The sequence below is a fragment of the Antechinus flavipes genome, chromosome 2 (assembly GCF_016432865.1).
Source record: "Antechinus flavipes isolate AdamAnt ecotype Samford, QLD, Australia chromosome 2, AdamAnt_v2, whole genome shotgun sequence".
NCBI classification, from domain to species: Eukaryota; Metazoa; Chordata; class Mammalia; order Dasyuromorphia; family Dasyuridae; genus Antechinus; species Antechinus flavipes.
Genome location: NC_067399.1, coordinates 44152316 through 44165002, shown reverse-complemented (window position 1 = coordinate 44165002; position 12687 = coordinate 44152316). Strand labels below are relative to the sequence as shown.

The window sequence follows — 12687 nt, the reverse complement described above, 5'->3', positions numbered from 1 at the left end:
CAATTATCTTTTTTTTTTTTATAGCTTATTTACAAGACATATGCATGGGTAATTTTTCAGCATTGACCCTTGCAAAACCTTTTGTTCCAACTTTTTCCCTCCTTCCCCCACCCCCACTCCTAAATGGCAAGTAGTCCAATACATATTAAATATGTTAAAGTATATGTTAAATACAATATATGTATACATACTTATATAGTTATCTTGCTGCACAAGAAAAATCGGATTTAGAAATGAGATAAAAATAACCTGAGAAGGAAAACAAAAATGCAAGCAAACTATAACAGAGGGAGTGGAAATGCTATGTTGTGGTCCACAATCATTTCCCATAGTTCTTTCTCTGGGTGTAGCTGGTTCTCTTCATTACTGAACAACTGGAACTGATTTGGTTCATCTCTTTGTTGAAAATATCCACTTCCATCAGAATTGATCCTCATATAGTATTGTTTTGTTGAAGTGTATAATCTCCTGGTTCTGCTCACTTCACTTAGCATTAGTTCATGTAAGTCTCTCCAAGCCTCTCTGTATTCATTCTGCTGGTCATTTCTTACAGAACAATAATATTCCATAATATTCATATACCACAATTTACCCAACCATTCTCCAATTGATGGGCATCCACTCACTTTCCAGTTTCTAGCCACTACAAAAAGGGCTGCCACAAACATTTTTGCACATATGGGCCCCTTTCCTTTCTTTAGTATCTCTTTGGGATATAAGAAACACTGCTGGGTCAAAGAGTATATACAGTTTGATAATTTTTTGAGCATAGTTCCAAATTGTTCTCCAGAATGGTTGGATCCATTCACAATTCCACCAACAATGTATCAGTGTCACAGTTTTCCCACATCCCCTCCAACATTATCTTTTCCTATTATCCTATCCAATCTGAGAGGTATATTGTAGTATCTCAGAGTTGTCTTAATTAGCATTTCTCTGATGAATAGTGATTTGGAGCACCTTTTCATGTGATTACAAATAGCTTCAATTTCTTCATCTGAAAATTGTTCATATCCTTTGACCATTTATCAATTGGAGAATGGCTTGATTGCTTATAAATTTGAGTCAATTATATATTTTGCAAATGAGACCTTTATTAGAACCTTTGACTGTAAAAAATGTTTTCCCAGTTTATTGTTAAGCAATTATCTTAAAACCTATCTCCCCACTCCCATTAGAAAGTTCTTATTGCTACTTGTTATGTTCTTTTCTAAAGTATGATACTCTCTGGGAGCAGATTTCTTGGGGGGCTTCTGGAGGGCAGCCTTCCTTTCTGTTCAGTATAATAACTCCAAATGCAGCCAGGAGTTAAAGTTCAAATCCTTTATTTTCTCTTTCAAGTATTGTCTCCTTCCTTGGGCCTGGTTAGCTTTCTTAGAAGCCTATCTCTCTCCTTGGTTCTGAGAGCTCTTGCCACTAGTCCTTTGCCTCTGCTAGCTTCAGCCTCCAGCCAGCACAAAGGTGGAAGATGGAATGAATTTGTCTCCACTTCTGAGAGTGGCCTTGTGCTTTCTGACTTGTGAATCTCCTGGACTGAATCCTGATTGAGGCTCCTAGCTTATATATGCTGTTTTAAAGGTGTGAATCTTGTAGAACTCTAATAATACTAAGTACATTAGTGAACTAGAGAACTGTTAAGTACCATGCTAAATTAGGTAACTGACTTAGCACCTTGTAAGAATCCTAACTGCTACTATTTGCTTTGGAACAGCTAAATGGCAAAATGGGTAGAGCCCCAGCCTCAGACACTTACTATGTGACCCTGAGCAAATTGCCTCATCTGTATGAAGAGCTAGAGAAGGAAATGTCATACCATTTCTGGATCTCTGCAAAGAAAACCCCAAATGAGGTCATGGAGAGTTGGATGACTGAAACTACTCAATAATTGTTCTTCTGCTCTGCCGCAGGGTAACTGTAATCCTCAATCCTTTCCATTTTTTAGATCTGGGTACAGAAATCACATAAACTCTTTACTATTGATCCTCTTATTTACCAGTCCTGTGATCTTCCAGACCAGAACAACCCTTTTGACCACTGCTGCCCTACATATATTGTCCTCCCATTAGAATATCTTGTATTTTAGTACTTATAACAGTGCCTAGCATATAGTAAACACGTAAGATTTTTCCATGGATCACACAGATTGAGAGCTGAAAGGATCAAAGAGTTAGAAGTGACCTAAGAGGTCACTGAAACCCATCTCATTTTATAGGTGAGGCTATAAAAATAAAAGGAACAAGACAGGATTCAAACCCTTTCCCAGTTTAACCCTAGCATTTGACTTATCTTATATTGTGTCTCACAGACTTTAGATCTGGGACAAAACTTAGAAGCTGTAAAGTCCAACCCCTTCATTTTATTAATGAAAAAACAGAGACCCTGAGGTAAATTGACTTGCCTGAGGTAACAGGATTTGAATTGCAGTGACTCGAAATCCTCTCTCCTTTTGTTTTGGTAGAAACTCGCCTTTCCTGGCATTAGGAAATGTACCCTTATTTCTTTTATATTTATTTTAACTTCTTGGAACAAAATTTGAGGAAAGATGATGGAAAATTATTTTTTAAGTATTACCCTAACATTAAAAGTTGATAAAAACCATTGCCAGCTAATGCAGACATCAGGGGATACAGAGTACGTGAGGTGTAGACAATTCCTATTATCAAGTTTACAATCTCGTCGGGAACTAGGAGGAATACATAGAAATGTGCTATTTGAGTCTAGTTGCTAGTCTAGAGGGGGAGGGTTGCTCTCCGCAGCTCAGAAAAGTCTTACTAGGGAAAGTCTACAGGGAGGAACACAGCACCAAGAGATGTTATCAATATAAAAAGCAAGTTAGATACATTGTGCTATTTATTAAAACATTTTAACGCCAAAGGATACTTTCCCTCTTTAAAATTTGACTTGTAAGTGCAGTCATTCAACAAACATTTATTAAGCTCGTGAAAGACACAAAGGGCAAAACAAAGTATCCTAGAGGACCACATCCGGGAGGAGAAGACAAGATATAATAAAGGTATAACATATACAAAGTATGTAATGTAATGTAAATAGTAAGTAATCTTCGAGGGAAGGCAGCCAGCCGGGGATTGGGTATGCTCTCGGGGAACTCTGGAAAGAAGTCGAGGGCGTGGGCGGAGGAGGGGAATCTCCCGGGCAACAGGCGGCGGTAGGCCCGGGACCTCGGATCAGGGGGAAGGAGGGCTCAATGGGCAAGTCGAGATGCGGCCCAAGAGCAAAAGAAAAGGCACGGGCCGGGCACGTGGGGTGATGGGAGTGGATAAAACCAGTTTCGGGGCCGTGTCCCCGCCTCCAAAAGAAACTTGCTTTGAGGTCTTAGGTAAGCCCGGTCAGTCTTAAATTACGGAACCGGCCTATATACATAAATAAATTAAATATGACTTCTATTCCAGATCGGTGTGGGGAATGGGCAGCGAGCCTCTTTAGCACCAGGTCATCCCCTCCGTAGCCGGACTGGCACCAGGTCTCCTCGGAGGCTGGGCGCTCCCGGAGGAGGGCACTTTCTTTGTTCCCCACGGTGTTCGGTACATAGCAGGCGGTAAATAAGTGCAAACTGCTTCATTGCCAAGATCGGGCAATTAACTTCTCAGAGCCTTCAGCCTATAAAGCGCAGTTAAATCGGCACAATCAAGTACAAAGTGTTGGAGGAGCGATCTAGGGGCGCGGCTACACCCGCAAATTCCTTCACCAATGAGATCTCGAGTCCACTCCCTCTTTCCTATTTGCCCAATTTCACCCTCAGCTTTTTACAACGTGTTAATTCGGGCAGGCTCCATAAAATGTCCTGATTAAGGCACCATCCCGGGTCAAGCCCAAGAAGATGGCGCACTTTGCTCCCTCTCCTTCCCCGCCGAAGTCGAAACTCGTGCTCTCCTCACAATTTCTCTCTCCTTCCCCACTCAAGGGTACGACATGCAGCACAAGCCGACCAACTTTACTATTAAACCCCTCCAACCCGGCCCAGACCACCCGACTTCCGGCTCGGAAGTGACGCAATCGGTCGGCGCAGGTTCATGCTACGCACGCGCAGAACTTAACGAGCCACTCTAGACACGTTTCCCCCCACCACCACCCTCTCTATGGTTCCTCCCTCGGGATTCGGCCTCTCGGTGGCGGCGCTTTCGGTCCTGCGGGCGGGCTCCAGGTTGCGACACCATGGACGGTTACGACTCAGAGGATTTCTCATCATCCGAGGAAGACGAAGACTACGTGCCCTCCGGTGAGGGATCGTCGCCGGCTTGCGCGCGACCCGAGGAGAGAGAGAGAACGGCGGCCCGGTCTGGCCCGCTCCGCCCCCTCGGGCTTCGGCCGCCTCTCTCACCGCCTCTCTCTCCCCTCTGCTGCTGCCCCGCCCGGAGAGCGTGCCCGGCTCCCCTCGCGCACGCGCGCCATCCCACCTCTGCGTCCCACGCGTTCTCCCCTCCTGACTCCCCTCCCCCGCCTCTCCCTTGGGAGTTTGTTTCTTTTCTCTAGCTCTAGCCCGTCTCCAGAGAGACGCGTGCCCGGAGTCGGGCGCTCCTCCCCTGCGCTTCCCGAGGGGCGGCCCTGGGGCGGAGGGAGGACCCTTGCAGCGTCCCATCCCTGCGTTCCCACGCCGCGCGAGCCAGACAAATGTAGAGAGGGCCGAGTCTCGGAGTCCCGGACTCTCCGAGCCGGGAGAGTTGCCCGCGTCGCTCACCCACCCATTCATTCACCCATCCATTCATTCTTTCACTGGAGGAATTCTTGCTTCGACGTTCCGATGCTAGAGCCCCAAGGACTCAGCTGCGGCAGTTGATGCAGTATTTTTTTTTTAGTCCATAAGACAAAGAAAATCAAAGGATAACTAAATTTATTTCAAAGGAAAATGTGTAATAACATTTTTGCATATAGTGCCTGGGCCTTCTAGTATGTAACAGAGGGAGCTTAGAATTTAGAATTGGAAAGTGAGCTCGAATTCACCTCCCTTATTGTAAAGTTAATAAATCAAGATAGGCTTGTGCTGAACATTACTAAACCTGGGTAAGTAGCATAAGGAAACTCGAGGCCCACTAAAGCTAGTGACTTGTCTAAAATGAGGTAATACTTGTAAAGTATTAAGTAATAAGCAGAATTAGCATTTCAGCAACTTCATTTTAGCAGGCTTTTATTATGATTTATATTCTGTTGTAGAAGAGAACATGGATGAAGATAAGCAAATACAAAATATATACAGAGTAAATATAAACTAGAATTGGGCATGTTGAGGTTACTAAGCTGAGGGGGGTGAGTGGGAAATGGAGGGAATGCCTTGAGTTGAGCTAAGGAGGCTGAGGGAAGGAAATGGTCATTTGACCATGTCTGTGGTTATTTGAACCAAGTCTTTTTATCTCTGTATCCCAGGATTCTTTCCATTATGCTCTGTTGCCTCTAAGGGGAACAGGAGGATCATTTATGGAAAGGATGATAATTAGGATAAATAAGATTTAGCAACTTCAGATATCATTTTAGCCAGCCCCGTCATTTTATAAAGTGAGATCCAAAGTTAGGACTAAAATTGGGCCTTGGGATGGGAAGAGTGAGGACTCTTTTCACTGTTCCACAAAGGAATCTTGTGTAAGTTCCATGTATATGTGAGAGGCCCCTTATTAGAATTAAAACTGAGTTTTCTAATCAACAAATACAGTACACTGATACCTTGTTTCCTTTACATCTTCAGCCAATTGTGTGATGGTAAAGATGAGATCAGTTATGAAAACCTGTATGTTTCCTACTGATACCCTCACCAAGGATATCCCCCATGTTATTCTCAAAAAGATCATGTAGATGGGAAAGTTATGTTATAGATTGATATTATGTTGATTGTCTTTTTAGGTTATTAATAAGATATGGTTTATATATAGTTTTTATAGTCGTCTTGTTTGGATATCCCTTTTTTTGGTTCTTATTTGCCAATCTGATGAATAAAATCTCATAATTATTTGAATTTACATTTCTCTAATTATAAGCATTTTTTCATATATCTGTTGATGATTTGGATTTCTTCTTTTCAAAAACTGCCTTCTTATGTCTTTTGATTATTTATGTATTAGGAAAGGTAGGTTTATATACATACACAATTACATATATATGTGTATGTGTGTATTTCCATAGATGTGTTTGTGTGTGTCTATATATGTGTAATATATGTGTATGTGTAAGAATGTAAATGTCCCATCAGTTCCTTATATATCTTGGATATGAAGCATTTATTCCAGAAACTTATTAAGACTTCCCAATTGACCAGTTCCTTTCTAACTTTAATTGAATTAATTTTGTTCAGAAAAATGAGAAAAGTGGGATAACAGACCAGAATTTTGGGGATGCACCCAAAGCAGAACTTAAGAGAAAATTCACATATCTCAACATGATCAACCATGAAGGAGAGAAAGAACAATGATTGGGTATACTACCAAAATAAAAAGCTAGAAAAACAACTCCAGCTAAAAAAATGAAAAACAAAACAAATATTGAAATAGAAAGCTCAAAAATCAAAGAAGAAATTAACAGTTAAAAGCAAAAACACTCTCATTGAAGCAACAACCAAAAAAAAGTTTGATTTGTTTTTTGAAAAACCAATAAAGTAGTCAAACTAATAGCTATTTTCTTCTAGCTTTATATCTTGGCTATTCCTAGATTTTTTCTTTTTTGTTAGCATCTTTTGTTTATTTTTTTCAGTCTTTCTGAATTGAGACTTTCACTCTAGGTCAGACCTTATAGTGGGAACGGTGGAACCTTGTTTAGTCTTGGCTCTATACTATCTAAGGTCCTTCAGATGTTTAGGAATATTGAATGCCATGTTTGAGGACCTTAAGATAGCTGCAAATATTTAATTCCCTCTGTGGTTTGATCTAGGGCTTGCTGTTCTCCCACTCTTAGTTTTTCATACTCCTGACTCCAGTTTGGGGTCTGAGTGACTTAGCAACAAGCTAATACCTGATTGGAACTGAAGTAAACAGCTTCTGCCCATCTTTTGTGAGTGTACTTTAAGGCTCCACTGAGTTGGAACAGAATACTATAGATTTGCCTTGACTCTGCTAGACAATTACAGATTACAGCCTTTTCTCATACTGAAAAGGCTCCATGCCTTTCACAGTTCTTCATGTTCACATGTTCACAATCAGGCATCCAGGCTTCCCAGCTGCTGCTTCCTCTTGGTCTGTGTGCTGGGTCTCAGCCCCAGTCACATATACTCGAAACCTTGGATTTTTTTGCCTGTCCCCTTCTCTAATATCTGCAGGTCTCTGGGTTTCTCTTTTGCCATCCTGGGATGAGAAAAAGGTCTCTCCTGTAGTTTCCCCTTGGATTTCCCAACAATTATTTGGTTTGATGCTCTTCTTCCTCAATTTTTGCTAGAATAGTTATATGAAAGATTTAGACTGTCCTGCTTCCTTCCTGTCATATTCAATCATCACTGATCTTTTTTTTTTTTTTTTTGGCTGGAGAATGGGTGAAACCATCATCCTTGTACCAAATTGGTTACTGACTGTTTTAGTTATATTGTGTGGTTTCAGGTGGAGAATATAGTGAAGATGATGTGAATGAATTAGTGAAGGAAGATGAAGTGGAAAATGAAGAGGAGCCACAGGAAAACAAAGGCAAAAAAAGGAATTCCAAAGACACCAAAACGAAATCTCTGGGCATCGCCCCCAGGTAATCCTCTTCCATGTGGCCTGACTCTGGCATAGCTCCTGGAATTTGGTCCCTCCCTTATTCACTTGTGCTTTTGGTTCTGACATTACTAGATGAAACCAATCCCCTCCCAGGCTTTCAGTTGCTCTTTTGTTAGGGGTTTGTGCTTGACTCAAAAACAGTTATCCTTTTGCTTTCTCTTTAATTGTGTGGAGCAAAAGAACAAATCTAATTAATAGAAAGGAAAATAAGATTTCAAGTATTTAGGGATTCTTGATCTGGAATAAAGATGAGCTAAATCATCTTACTTATATGAGACCCTTAGTCTAATCTTTTCTTTACAATGAATATAGTGTATAACTTTAATCCCCGACTTTTGTATGTCAGTGGGCTGTTGATTTACTCTGAGGATTTTGGGGGAAAGCATTTATTAAATTCCTTTTTATGTGTTAGGCACTGTGCTTAGTGCTAGGGATACAAATACAGAAGTGAGGCAGCCCTTACTGGAGATGGGGATGGGAATAATATATTCATGAGTAAATAAATTCAGGATCTTTACAAAATAAATACATAGTGATTTGGGATTAGAGGTACCAACAACTGGGAAAATCAAGAAAGATCTCCTAAAGGATCAATAATTAATATAAATTTCACATACTCCAGAAGTTGAAAGTATTCTCTAAATACCTGATGTTTATTTATTAAAGTGTGCTGAGATTTGCAAAACTCTTCACATACAATCTCATTTGATTTTCACAAAAATCCTGTGAGGTAGATGCTGTTAGTTTCCTGTTTTATAGATGAGAAAACTGAGGTGGTGAAAGATTAAGAGACTTGCCCACTAGTTTTTTAAAGCAGGATTTTTTTAAAAAAGTATACTTTGATATAGTTTGTCTTCGTATCACAGACATTTTTGAAAGGGAAAATTCAATACCTTCCCCTCGCTTGTAGATGGAACCATCCCTTGTGACATGATATGGTATTTGAATTGTGTGATGTACACTGTGCCATGGTTTTTCTTAGCCCCTGTTTCCTCTTGTGGGAGAGGAGGCATTAGCAGTTGTCTGGGATCCTCTTTGGGTTTTTTTTTTTACTCAGACTTTGTCTTGGTTTAGTACCTGCTTTTTATTTGCATTGTTGCGGTCACCATGAATGATGTTCTTTTGGTTCTGCTTGTTTTGGAGCTTTATATCAGTTCATACACATCTCATGCTTTTCTGAGTTCATCCTGTTCGGCCATTTCCACTGCCCAGTATTCTGCTTTCATTTGGACTCCAGTCCTTTCTGCACTTGGGCCTACTGTTGGTCTTCACAGCTGACTTTCAAGAGTTTTATATGCAGGAAATTTTATTTGAGCATTTTAGCCCTGTAAATTGGGCCTGGCCAACCATAAACCAGGAGGCCAGAGAGAGGATGAGATGTCTTGAGGTTGGACAAGGTCAGACTCAAGTCTGAATGTCTTGTATGGTCTCCAAACACTCTTTCTGTTCCCTCCCATATTGCTAGTGGATGAGTTTAAAAGTTCACATCCTTCTGTCTACTATGTATCTTTTTCTTTTCTTTTAAATCTATTTATTTATTTGTTTTGAACACACATTGCTTTATGAATCATATTGGGAGCGAAAAATCAGAGCAAAAGGGAAAAACCATGAGACAGATAAAAAATAGAAAAAAGAAAGAAGTGAAGATAGCATATGTTGATTTACATTCCATCTCCATAGTTCTTTCTAAATGCAGATGGAATTTTCTATCCAAAGTCTATTGGGATTGCTTTGGATCACAGAACCATTGAGAACCAAGTCTTTCATAGTTGATCATCGCACATTCTTGCTGTTGCAGTGTACAATCTATTCCTGGTTCTGCTTGTTTCGCTCAGCATCATTCATGTCAATCTTTCCAAGCCTTTCTAAAATTAGTTTGCTCATCATTTTTTATAGAACGATAATATTCTATTACCTTCGTGTACCATAACTTGTTCAGCCACTTGACCATGTATCTTTTTAAAAAATATTAGAACCTGACAAATTACTTCTGAGATGACATTGAATGAAAACAATTAAGACCAGGGGAAGAAGGGAGAACCTTGAATCTAAGTTAATAGGGGTGATTTATATGAATAGTGACTTCATTCTGAAAAGATCAGTCATTATGGGGATTTCTGAGACAGATTGTAGTATAAGGTGTTTCATGCTATTATTCAAGCACTGTAGCAGATTATAAGGGAAAGTTTCATCTGGAAGGGGAGAGATTGGTTTTTCTCCCTCCTCTCTTCCCAGAATGCCTGTTATAAGAAGACAATATTTTAGGATTAAATTTTTATCACTCATTCTCATAGCTGAATAAATAATCTCAAAACATATTAAAATGAAAAAATAAATTTTATTTTTATCATATATTATTATATTTGTTGTATAATCAAACACACAAGCAACTATACTCACCTACTTATTGTTTACATTAAAATTAACCTCTTTTAGTTCATAAAATTTCAATACTTTTTCACTTCCTTTTCAGTCTACATCAAGATTTTCTACTCATTTATTCCCTTTTATTTGAAAAGATAAATTTTCAGGATGGAAAATTTCAGGAGGAATTTTTGTCCAAGAAGTTTTTACATAATCCTGGTTATAAAGTATATAAAATAGGTATACAAATCAAACATTTACTGGTGATAAATTATAATTTCACAACCCTCCCACATTCAGTTATATGACCTTATATGGGTTCAAGAACCATAGTTTAAAAAGCTTTGAGTTAACCTACCTGCCTGTCCCCTTCTTCTCTTTCTCTTCCTATTTTCCTTTTAAAAATATTCTGTTATGTGAAATGATTATTTGTGGGGAGGAAGGGGAAGTTGCACAGAGGTAATTTGTTGATGTAAAACAAAAGATAGCAATAAAGATTACATTTTAAAAAGTTAAGGAAAAAAAATTAAAGGCTATTTTAGTAGTCCAGGTAAAGGTGTTGAGGGTCTGAGGTAGGTTGGTAACTGTATAAGTAGAGAGGAGAGGTAAGCAAGAGATGTTGTAGGAAAAGAAGAGACAAAAGACAAAAGTGAGAGAGAAATGGGAGGAATGCCAAAGCCATGACTGTGGATGATGCTAAGGAGGCTGGCAGCTTCCAGCATATGCTTAGGAGAAGGGGTGGTCTGGGAGGAGAATCGACATGTTCTGTTTTGGACCTGTACATTTGAAGTAGTGGGCCCAGAATGTTGAGGAGATAGTTGCTGGGACAGAACCGCAGCTCAGCAGAGAACAGGGATGGAGAATAGGCCTGGGAATCACCTGCATGGGCCTGAGAATTGACCCCATGAGAGACGATGAGGTGATTTTTCTGAAGTATAGATTCAACACTGTCACCCCAATAGCTTCCCAGTACCCCTTGGATCAAATGTCAGTGCTTCCTGCCTGGTTCTTTTCTGTCTTTCTGGCCTTTTAACATATTATTCCCTCCATGTCCTTTGCCATCCTGCTGAGCTGGCCACTCCATTTCTTCTCCCTCTGCCTGGGACACTTTCCTTCCTTACCTGGAGAATCCTTAACTTCAGACTCAGCTTAAGTCCTGGCCCTGCAGAAAGGAGGCCTTAGCTGGTTCCTCCTTATGTTTATATCTTTCTCCCCAGGATGGTCTCCTACCTGCTATTTATCTTTTATTACCAGTTCAGGTCTCTGTTCTCTTCTCAACTAGATTGTAAGCTCCTTGAAGGCAGAGGCTACTTTTGTATTTTGTCTCCAGTACTCAGCATAGTGTCTGGACTATAGGAATGCACCAGATGTTCCTAAGGAGTACAGTGGGTAGAGAGCTGGATTGGACCTTAGATAGACCCTTACTCAGGACCCTGCCAGCTGAGCAAGCTACCTCACTTCGTGGGGATTGCACCCATTTGTCAAAGTTGTTTTGAACATAAAATGAGGTCACATAAAGTGCTTTAAAATGCTAGTTATCATTAGTATTATGTGTAAGAAATGCTTGTTGACTAATGAGTTAATGCTAAAAAATAAGGTATCATCTCCTCTAATCCTTTTAGTATGAACTCAGAATCTTCAAAACAACTTTGTGATATCAGTTTCTCCCACACTTGCATAGCTTAGAATTCTTTAAGATAGCTGTAAGAATTGGTAAGAGAGTGAGACAAGTTTTGCTCCATTTCCTCATATTGTCTCTCCTTTTCCTTTCTGACTCTCTGTTGGTACTCAGGAAGAGAAAAAAAGGTGGACTACTAATGGAAGACAAGGAAGAGTTGGAAGACAAGGTGGAAGCAGAAACAGAAGGAAAGAGTGATGAAGAGGAAGAGAAAACGGTAGAACCAGAAAAAAGCATTCCATCAGAGGAGGAGAAGAAGAGACAAGATGATGCCCTTTGGGCAAGCTTCCTCAGTGACGTGGGACCCAGATCCCAGCCTCGGCCTCCAAGAAGCCAAACAAAGGTGAGAGCAGAAAAATGGAAGCAAATGTTCCCCCAGAATTGTTCAGGATGTTGTTGTGCTGGTGACCCCAAACTGGGGTGTAAAATTGATGGCCAAGTTGATGTGTTCTCTAGTTCTACCACAAGTGGGAAGTAAAGCATCCCTTCCTAGTGACACCCAATGGGCAGATCACAGCACTTTCTCTGTCGGCCTTGTTGAAGAGGCAGCTTCTTTGTAAGAACAAAATTCCTTTGTGAGGTTTTATTTATGTGAGAGGGGAAGCAGCTGTGTCTCGCCTGCTGGGACCCAGCTGTGGGGTTTCTCATCACCTAATGGAACTGATTGGATTTTTTTTTGGCTGTGTTTTGTAGACAGAAGGAGAAAACCAAGAGAAGAATTCAGACAAATCCCTTGCAACAGCGAAAGAGTCAGAAAAACCTAACGAAAGAGAAAAAATTAAAATCACCAAGGTGTTTGATTTTGCTGGTGAAGAGGTCAGGTAAGAAGACCATCACTGTATTTGAAAGCCTGAGGCCTTCAAATGAGAGTTAGTAGTCCATCCTCCTGACTGCAGCCCGTGCAGTGTGAGCACGCTTGTCTGTGTCTGCACCTACAAGAGCATCCTCAGGGGCAGC

At 40.4% G+C, this 12687-nt stretch overlaps 1 protein-coding gene across 1 annotated transcript in view; it reads left to right on the top strand.

Moving 5' to 3' along the window:
* Nucleotides 1-2656: 2656 nt before the first annotated feature.
* The window catches only part of CFDP1 (craniofacial development protein 1), a 156684-nt gene continuing 146653 nt past the window's right edge, over nt 2657-12687 (top strand). Inside the window, exons 1-4 of the mRNA XM_051974673.1 lie at nt 2657-4237; nt 7530-7668; nt 11845-12073; nt 12424-12551. Of these exons, the coding sequence (XP_051830633.1) occupies nt 4174-4237; nt 7530-7668; nt 11845-12073; nt 12424-12551 (560 nt within the window). The 5' untranslated portion in view covers nt 2657-4173. The remainder of the gene's footprint in view (nt 4238-7529; nt 7669-11844; nt 12074-12423; nt 12552-12687) is intronic.